The sequence below is a fragment of the Xenopus tropicalis genome, chromosome 1 (assembly GCF_000004195.4).
Source record: "Xenopus tropicalis strain Nigerian chromosome 1, UCB_Xtro_10.0, whole genome shotgun sequence".
Lineage (NCBI taxonomy): Eukaryota > Metazoa > Chordata > Amphibia > Anura > Pipidae > Xenopus > Xenopus tropicalis.
The window spans coordinates 61,052,528-61,062,951 of NC_030677.2; the positions used below are offsets into that span (position 1 = coordinate 61,052,528).

The window sequence follows — 10,424 nt, forward strand, 5'->3', positions numbered from 1 at the left end:
AAAAGAAGACCAATTGAAAAGTTGGTTAGAACGAAAGTTAACTGAAAGGATATTGTGGCAATCTGCATCCCCATGCCACAACTGCTTACACAAGTGCTCTCAGGCAAATGCCTAGCATACAGGTGTGCTAACTGGTGGGAGCACACTTGTAACCAGTTCTCAGTTCAAATATGGCCAAAGTCATAGGAACAATTAACAGGCATTTTAACCTTTGCAATAAAAATTTTAGCTGAAACTACTTTAGGTTGTACTGGCTACTATAGAACTACTATGAGCAGTCCCTGCCTGTGATCACATTTTTCTCATCAATATGTTTAGGCTGTGGATACACACAGTAATTCTCTTTGCAGCCAGTCAAGGCCATGCTGCCCACTGTGATTCTTGCCACAAATATGTAACAATAAGGGTTTAGGCATTAGACATGACAAATGACAAACGAAATGACAAACATCAACCTTATACAAACCAACCATAACACATTGTTTTGGGAATTTTAACACCTTGCTTAATTTACAGTGATTGAGGCTGCTATGACACAGCATCACACCAATTCAATTTATGTGCCAATGTTATTTTTGCCTCCTGAATGGCACAGGCACAGGGGACAATTCTTGCACAATTTTCAGCTCGGCAGCAAGTATACAGAACAAGAATGTATAAAATATCAGATATTTTACTTTTGAAATAAAATATTTTCCTAACTATAAATGTCAGTAAATATTGGCTCTTGATTTGAATCTGGTCTTTCAATGTGTCATGAAATTCCCACTTGAGATTAGTCCACTTCACTGTTACCCAACATGCTAAAGTTAAGGCAAGGCAGGTATAATACAAAGATCAACTAATTGTTGTTTCATTCATTTATGGATAAACAGTTCATTTTGAGGCAGCATTGAGCTAGAGCTTTAATATCAATACATCAATATAAACCCCACTTATGTTTACAATAGACCCCCCCCCCGCAAAAAAAAAAGATAGAAAAACAAAGGTAACATTTTTGGAAGCATGATAAATGACAATTAAAAAATGCTCCAATTTGTTGTTGGTTCTCATAATGATTGTGTTATAATATTATAATGCTCTGAATGGCCAGGCCCTGTTAACATACCAATATCCTTGACTAGACCTTGATTCTGATTCTAAGGCAAAATAAAAAACACCAGCAAACTTCTTGTTAAAATCTCCTAAAACATAACATGAATCAGCCCAGCACCAGAATACTCAGGCCCCTACACATTTATGAACAGAAAATAAAACTGATCTGAATAGTAACAAAGAGGGAAAAGAGTTAGATGTAGTATATTAGTATGAGAATGCACAAGTGCAACATATGCTGGATCAAAGACTGCCAACCCATGTATCACCCAGGCAGCGGTAATACTGCCATACTGCTAGGCTGATCACTATTTAAATGTATAGAAGCCAATACAAATTTCTAGTAAGCAAGGCAGCAGGTACATTTGAGTTTAAAAAAAGGTAAAAATGCATTAGAAGGAAAATTATTGGGCCCATCCCCAGACTTTGCCCCACCCCCTCTTAAAACAGGTTTTCATACATATTATATGTGGATCCATGTGTGGAGCTTTGGGACTATCCAAAGTACAGGATTAAGAACCACCACTGCCCTAGGTTAACTAAGTCTGAATATTGGCTTCTATAGCATCTCAATTAATTTACTCTCAATTCATTTACATTACAATCTATGTCTACACTTGATTGATGAATAGTTACTGTATAGAACCACAGCTATGGCTGAACTACAACCTCCATAAATCTTCCACCATCAGTGGTGGCATAGAGATGCTGGAAATGTAGATTATCCATAGCTGCATATCTAGACACTGCTGCTTTAATACTTGGCCTTAAAACATTAAGGATGTCTATGCACGAAGGATGTTTTATGTAAAAACAAGATACTGCCCGTTAATGCACTGATTAATCTAATAAGGTAAAGCAGTCAGTTTTACACACATATGGCGTTATTGTGTACAAGCAAAAACTAAAAGCAGTAAACACAACAAAAGGAAGATCTAACAATCAGCACATATATCATCATGAAGCTCCAGTTATAAAAATCAATGTTGAAATGATCAAGTTGTTTGAAAGCCATATGAAGATAGCATAGCTCAAATGCATAATTACTTCCTTTTCTTTAATTATTAAAATTAGGGTCTCTGAGTAAGCAAAACCTTTTAGCACAGGGCAAATCTGCATCCTAGTATAAATTATTACACAATGCTGAGTTATCAGATGTAGAATGCAAGCAATTTGGTGCACAGATGCTGACGAGGTAGCAATCCTAAAAATAAAATCATGCAGATATGAAAATTCCCATGACTTTAAAGGCCTAGGTCATATTATCAGAGAATCCATGCAACCTCCAAACAACTGCAACCTGTAGTCCAGTCTAAAGTTCTAATGTAGTTCAGTTTTGGTGATAAATCTTATAAAAATAATAAATCCTAGCAGCCACATGGAAACAAAGTCTTTGGACCTGAATTCAACTCCACCATATTATCAGGAGGCTGGCTCAAAATTAGTGGCTTGTGGCTCTTGAGTTTGTGGGCCAGCGTCATGAAGATGGCTTCCACGTGGTCATTTGTGTTCTTGGCTGAAGTTTCAAACATTGGCATGCTGTGTGAGTCAGCAAACTTCTGAGCCATATCCGTGGGAACCTGGATAGACCCTCGCAAGTCACATTTATTACCAACCAAAATACGAGGCACATCATTGGATATTAAGTGCTGTTTGCACTCCTCAATCCAGGCAGGTAAACTCTGAAAACTGGCCATATTGGTGATATCATATACAAAGACTACAGCATGCACATTCCTGTAGTAATGCTGCACCATACTCTTACGGAAACGTTCCTGTCCTGCAGTGTCCCACAGCTGAATCTGCAAAGGGTAAAAAAGGATGTACAACATTAAATAAGTCACATTATCATAAGCAGCAGAACTTCCCTGAACATCTTAATCTGCCATCTATCTATCAACATTTCTTACTTTTTCTTACTGTCTACATTTATATTTATATATTTATATATTTATATATATAGCAAGTGAAGATGTCCCGCACTCACAGGACTTAGGTGAAATAAAGGTGTTTATTCAATCCACATCATTATATATATATATATATATATATATATATATATATATATATATATATATATATATATATATAAAATCTACACACACACTATACTGGTAACTGTTTCTAGACACTGTTTAGTAATGGGACATACTTCTGATGACCTGAGACTTGTGTGTAACATCATGATTAAGGTCCCAGACCAGGACCGAAACGTCGATGTGATGTATTTTTATACTGCAATAAATTGAAGTGGACATTAATGTGCAATCTGGGCAGCTAAGTGGCAGATGAGATTTAATGTGGATAAATGTAAGGTCATGCACCTGGGATGTAAAAATATGCAAGCCACATATACCCTTAATGGGACTGCAATAGGCAAATCCATAATGGAGAAGGACCTTGGAGTCCTTGTAGATAATAAACTTGGCTGTAGCAAGCAATGCCAGGCAGCAGCTGCAAGGGCAAACAAGGTTTTGAGCTGTATTAAAAGGGGTATAGATTCACGGGAGGAGGGGGTTATTCTTCCCCTTTACAGAGCACTGGTAAGGCCCCATCTAGAATATGCTGTTCAGTTTTGGTCTCCAGTGCTCAAACGGGACATTATTGAGTTAGAGAGGGTCCAGAGAAGGGCAACTAAGCTGGTAAAGGGTATGGAAAGTTTCAGTTATGAAGAAAGACTGGCCAAGTTGGGTCTGTTTACACTGGAGAAGAGGCGCTTAAGAGGTGACATGATAACTATGTATAAATATATAAGGGGATCATATAATAACCTCTCTAATGTTTTATTTACCAGTAGGTCCTTCCAACGGACACTAGTGCTGGGCGGTATGACCAAAAATTTATATCATGGTATTTTTCAAAATTATATCGGTATCACGGTATTTGACGGTATTTTTTTTTCCCCATGCATGATTAGGTGACCACCCCAAACACCCGCCACCCGCACCCCCCCCGCCACCCCAAACACCCCCCCATCCGCACGCAGCCCCCCACCCCCCATCCGCACGCACCCCCCATCCGCACGCAACCCCCCACCCCCCACATCCGCACGCACCCCCCCCACCCCAAACACCCCCCCATCCGCACGCACCCCCCCCCCACCCCAAACACCCCCCATCCCAAACACCCCCCCATCCGCACGCCCCCCCCCACCCCAAACACCCCCCCATCTGCACACACCCCCCCACCCCAAACACCCCCCCATCCCCTTCACATAAATATAACCCCCCACCCCACCCCATCCCATCCCACCCCCCCCCAAACACAACCCCATCCCCTTCACATAAGTATAACCCACCCACCCACCCCAAACACCCCCCCCCCAAACACAACCCCATCCCCTTCACATAAGTATAACCCACCCACCCCCACCCCAAACACCCCCCCCCCAAACACAACCCCATCCCCTTCACATAAAATATAATTACTGGCCAGGCACCCCCGACAGCTCACATTGGTATCCGACTCTGAATGCGTCCTAGCGATGGCGCTTTTGTAGAGTGTGCGCGCTGACGTCACGTGCGCGCTGACGTCACGTGCGCACCCGGAAGTATTCAGCACACCGGTATGTAGAAAATTCATATCGGTTTCAAAAAAAAAAACCGGTGATCGGTTTTTACCGGTATACCGCCCAGCACTAACGGACACAAGGGCACCCACTCAGTTTAGAAGAAGGGAGGTTCCACTTAAACATTCGGAAAGGATTTTTTACAGTGAGAGCTGTGAAGTTGTGGAATTCCCTCCCCGAATCAGTCGTACTGGCTGATACATTATATAGCTTTAAGAAGGGGCTGGATGGATTCTTAGCAAGTGAGGGAATACAGGGTTATGGGAGATAGCTCTTAGTACAAGTTGATCCAGGGACTGGTCCGATTGCCATCTTGGAGTCAGGAAGGAATTTTTTCCCCTCTGAGGCAAATTAGAGAGGTTTCAGATGGGGTTTTTTGCCTTCCTCTGGATCAACTTGTAGTTAGGCAGGTTAGGTATAGGCATTATGGTTGAACTTGATGGACGTATGTCTTTTTTCAACCCAACTTACTATGTTACTATGTAATGGAGTGCGCAGTACTTTCGGTGAGAGATATTTAATACAACCATATGCAGCACCCAACCATTTATTTCACTGAAGCTTCAATAAAAGTTAAGTTTTATTCACGAGGAGTGGGACAAACCTTATATATACAATGAGATTCTATATACACAGTATATAGATGATAGATAGAATACATTCATTATATACATACTTATGCGTGTAGACATGTACAGCAATACAACAAACAGGGGTCAATACAGTAATAAATACATAATATATTATGTTATTATTGTCATTATTTTTGTCAGCACCCAGCCTGTGCCCGATACTGGTGAGTGCCGATTCTTTACAAATATATATATATATATATATATATATATATATATATATATATATATATTTTTTTTTTTTTTTTTTTTTTTATACAGACATACAGAGAGGAAAACCTGAAGGAAACCAAAGTCGGCATGAAATCACATGGACCATTTCCCTGGCCTCAGCTTGTTCCATGTTAAAGTGATATAGTGTAGAAAATCAGTCTGCTTTTGAGAATCTAACCACTGCCCACAATGTAGGTTTGCCACCTCTCCGGTTTTGATCCGGGTAGCCCAGTTTTCGGTAGGGCTGTCAGGGTCAAAACTACCTGCACGGTTTTCGCAGTTTGGAAAACCGGGCAGGATTCTCTAAGATTAACAAGGCGGTTGGCAAAATGGCAATCGTCATGTTATAGCCCTACCCGTGACAGAGTTCCCGGGCAGGAGAGGTGGCAACCCTACCACAATGTCTCCTACAGCTTACAGCAAGCAGGAGTGTTCTCAAATGAAAAAAGGTATGCCAAGAATCAAGCCCCAGAATCCATAACTTCAAGGTGTGGGGGAAATTAAAACAATGCCAGCCTAAAGATGGTTTCCTTTCATTCTGAAGAAGTAAGACTATCAAAAGAAAAAAACAAAACAAAAACAATTTTGGAAGTTTCAAACCTCTTTCCAACACGCATTACTGCACTTCACTGACTTCTCTAATTGTTTCCTTACCTTGATCCTTTCCCCATCTATATCCACAGTCCTTTCTCGAAAGTCCACCCCTATTGTAGCTTCTGTCCTTTCCGGAAAGCAGCAGGTGCAAAATCGGTAAGTCAGACAAGTTTTTCCAACATTTGAGTCCCCAATCACAATGATCTTAAAAATCCTGGCCCGGGAGACACCAAACGAACAAGAGCTGCTTATACTTGCTTCCAGGGAGGACTCCAACCCTCCATCACCACCGGAGCCGGCTGACATTATGGTCACAATGCGGCCCTTGAAATAAAGAATACAGCTATAATGACACAAAAGTCACACTGTCAACAAATTGTTAGTTATTTAACACCTGACCCTAAAAAAAACTAAGGATTTTTTTAACCTTCCTTTGGGTAATTTAAAAAGTAGGTAGGAATTTGAGAGAGGGGCTCAATAGTTTCAAGTTTATTGTCATATACAAATAACAATGAAGCATCATTACTGTAATGAAATTTTTTTCGACCCGTGTTCCTCCCAACTTTACATAGACAAACAAAACAAAACAAAAAAAAAATAGATAATTATGTTAGATTAAATGAAATGTGTGTTTTTAATATATTTTGTTGCATTCCCAGAGAGAGAGAGAGAGAGAGAGAGAGAGAGAGAGAGAGAGAGAGAGAGAGAGTTTTAAACAACTAAACAAATTTTAAACAACCCAGCAGGTTTATTTATTCTTATAAAGAAAAAAAATGCATCAATAAAGCAAAAAAAAAAAAAAAAAACGAGAGCAGCTGCCATTTTACTTACATTTCCCATGCATTGCTAATGCTGACTGATACTCCTGTGTGTGCAGTAGAATATAAATAGTTTACTGTACATGCGGTTGAAATCTGATTAGGGAAGACTGTAAAAGGTAAGCAAGATGGTGGAATGGCCCTGTATTCATTTCTTTCCAGAGCTGGTGCATTTTTTGCATTTGAGTTGGGGATTCAGTGGGGGGGGGTTGCCTAACATACAGCACCCTTCAGTGAACCAGGGTTTTCTTTGCCCTTTAATGTAAATGTAATTGCAGTTGAAAGTAATTATTATAATTACTTTTCAGTTTGCGATGAAATTCACTTCGGCAATAACAGATATATCTATAGAAAATGCATATTTTCTGTTAACCCCTCAATAATCCATTATTCAATACTCAGTCCAACAGAACATTGAACTTGCGCCAGGGTTATGCAAAACCAGACAAACGATCCTTAGTTAAAGACATGCATAGTAATTAGTATTTACATTTGCTGCTACAATAGATCCTCAGAATGACCATCATCCATGACAATGCATCTCTGAAAGGCTATATTCTATGGCTCGCTCCCCCTGACCAGTCTCATTTAGTGAGTAAATCTAAAGGCAATCTATGTAAGGCTAACTATTTCAGCATTAAATAGTGCTGGATAATTAGAAATATCATTTATCAAAAGCAAAGAATTAGGCACCAATGGATTACATTCAATCCAGGCACCAATGAAATTCACAGCAATGGATTTGGATATGACTGCTGCAGTCTGCACTGATCTTAGTACAGCCATGCTTGCGTGGTTCTAAATAATTGGCAGAATGGTATACCTGATGTACATACCTTCTGCAGTCACTAGCGCTCTGTATGTATAGTGTAAGTAATTATAATAAAATGGCTGTAGACAAGAAGTGGCAAAATCTCACTACAAACGTATAGCAGAAATGTCCTACCCGTTAATCGCACCCATATGTGATGTTGCTTCTTTTTAACCTTAAATGCGTCTAACCTGACAAACGGAGCCCTAAAAGCAAACTTACCGCTATGTGAGTAGGGAATCCCACGCAAAGACAGCTCCCGGCCAGCTGTGCCCAAGCGCCACGTCCTGAAGCTTTGGGCGTGGGGTTGTGAGTGGGAAAGCCGAGCAGTCACTCTCTCACCGGGACACAAAGTCAGAAGCTGCGATAGCAGTTGCGCTGTTTCCGCGACTTTGCCTAAGCCCCTCCGACCGACAGCAGCGCTAACTGGCATCCGTGGAAAACTGCCCTATGATTCCGCATATTATTTCCCCTCCATCAACTCCCTGCTCGCTGGCCGTGGCACCGCCTCTTTCCGGTGGCAGCAAGTGCGTCAGATCAGAAGCGGCCATTTTGAAGATGGGCAGTTTGCGCCTAGTTGTCCCACTTGAAGATGCGGGTTCACGTAATAGCGTGCCTAGGTCAACCTGACCTGTAGAGCATCGTGGTTGTTGCAGTTACATTTGGTACACAAGATCCACGAATGTCCTGTCAAATTAATATCCTTCTAAATAGCGTTTGGTGATGTCATAAATGGTGCAAAAATGGTGCAAAGTGATGTATATTGTGTTTCATGGCCCAAGGTCATTAAAAATGGGCAAAAAGATGTTCCCCTGCTGTAGGCCTATGTATAAGCCTTCAAAACAGAACCTTTCCTGCATTACCTTTATTTTTGCTTATAATTGTGGCACCATGTACCTCTAACCAGTGCTGGAATTAAAGGAACAGTAACACCAAAAAATGAAAGTGTATAAAAGTAACTAAAATATAATGTGCTGCTGCCCTGCACTGGTAAAAGTTGTGTGTTTACTTCAGAAAATCTACTATAATTTATATAAATAAGCTGCTATGTAGCCATGGAGGCAGCCATTCAAAGGAGAAAAGGCACAGGCACATAGCAGATAACAGATATAACACTATTGTATTCTACAGAACTTATCTGCTATGCAACCTGTGCCTTTTCTTCTTTTTTCCAGCTTGAATGGCTGCCCCCATGGCTACACAGCAGCTTATTATATAAATTATAGTAGTGTTACTGTAGCAAATACACCAGTTTTACCAGTGCAGGGCAACAGTGCATTATATTTTTATTACTTTAAAGCTCTTTCATTTTTTAGTGTTACTGTTCCTTTAAGGAAGGTGTGGTGGATGCCTTCCCTCTACTTCTTTATTTGTGTCAAATATTTGTTCTATGGGAGATTGCCACCTAGATAGAGCTAATGGGTTTGGCGGCAGCCTCCCGAAGATGCGCTGAAAAACTTTATTTGACCCCTACAGCCACATTTCTGCTTTCCCCTTCTGACATGCTTGTGCCCTTAATATGTGGGAGCAAAACAGGTCTGCCCAGTGCTGATTGGACAGTATAGAGCAGGAAGGGGTAGCTGAACAGGGAAGTTAGATTTTTTACTTCAGCGATCATGGAGGATGCAGTTTCTTTATCTGCTACAGACTCCATGATGAGAGAGTATAATCTCCTTTATATTTTAAATATGAGAAGAGACATTTTTTCTCTGTTCTGAAGAAAAAGAGTGATTTTAGATTCTGTTTTCTTTCCTTCTCATTTGACTGCCCTAGCAAGGGTTCAGTCAGGTTTCAGGAGTTTTTTAATGTTTGGAGTTAAACTAAGGGGCACATTTACTAATGATCGGTATTTTGCGAGTTTTTTGTAAATTGTCGCAACTTTTTCGTAGGCGTTACAACTTTTTCATAGATTGTCGCTACTTTTTCGTAGCGTTACGACTTGCGCGAATTGTCGCAACTTTTTCGTAGCCGTTGCGCCGAGTACGAAAGTTTCGGATTCATTCAAGCTTCAGTATTGTGACTTTCCTTGGGCCGGGTTGGAGCTGCAGAGTGCCATTGAGCCCTATGGGAGACTTTCCTTGGGCCGGGTTGGAGCTGCAGAGTGCCATTGAGCCCTATGGGAGACTTTCCTTGGGCCAGGTTGGAGCTGCAGAGTGCCATTGAGCCCTATGGGAGACTTTCCTTGGGCCAGGTTGGAGCTGCAGAGTGCCATTGAGCCCTATGGGAGACTTTCCTTGGGCCGGGTTGGAGCTGCAGAGTGCCATTGAGTCCTATGGGAGGCTTCCAAAATCATGCAAAGTCTTAAAGTTTTGCCCGCCGTTTACGAGCGCTCAATACGAAAAAGTCGCGACAATATACGAGCAAATCGTAACGGCTACGAAAAAGTCGCGACAATTAGCACAAGTCGTAACAGCTACAAAAAAGTCGCGACAATTTACGAAAAAAATCGCAAAATGTTCGTTTCCAATCCAAATTTTTCCCATTCGGATTTGTGGATTAGTAAATGTGCCCCTAAGAGTATCTCATGGTTCCACTCTCAGTAAAGAGGCCCCTGTAGGGGGTCTGTCCAAGAAGGCCTAGATCAGTGTTTTTCAACCTTTTTTGGGCAAAGGCACACTTGTTTCATGAAAAAAATCACGAGGCACACCACCATTAGAAAATGTTAAAAAATTTAACTCTGTGCCCAGCAGCAG

General features: G+C 41.1%; 1 protein-coding gene across 2 annotated transcripts; it reads right to left on the reverse strand.

The window, feature by feature from the left end:
- Positions 1-845: 845 nt before the first annotated feature.
- On the reverse strand, positions 846-8,273 carry rab33b (RAB33B, member RAS oncogene family). 2 transcript variants are annotated; one of them, XM_012960439.3, is made up of 3 exons: positions 7,954-8,273; positions 6,163-6,445; positions 846-2,897 (listed from the first exon to the last, which is right to left on the reverse strand). In XM_012960439.3, the coding sequence occupies exons 2-3, from the start codon at positions 6,406-6,408 to the stop codon at positions 2,463-2,465; spliced, it is 681 nt and encodes a 226-aa protein (XP_012815893.1). In that variant the 5' UTR covers positions 6,409-6,445; positions 7,954-8,273; the 3' UTR covers positions 846-2,462. The 2 variants fall into 2 exon arrangements, with proteins under 2 accessions (XP_012815893.1, NP_001008109.1); NM_001008108.1 differs by having other exon boundaries at positions 6,163-6,426; positions 7,954-8,204.
- Between the last annotated feature and the right edge of the window lie 2,151 nt (positions 8,274-10,424).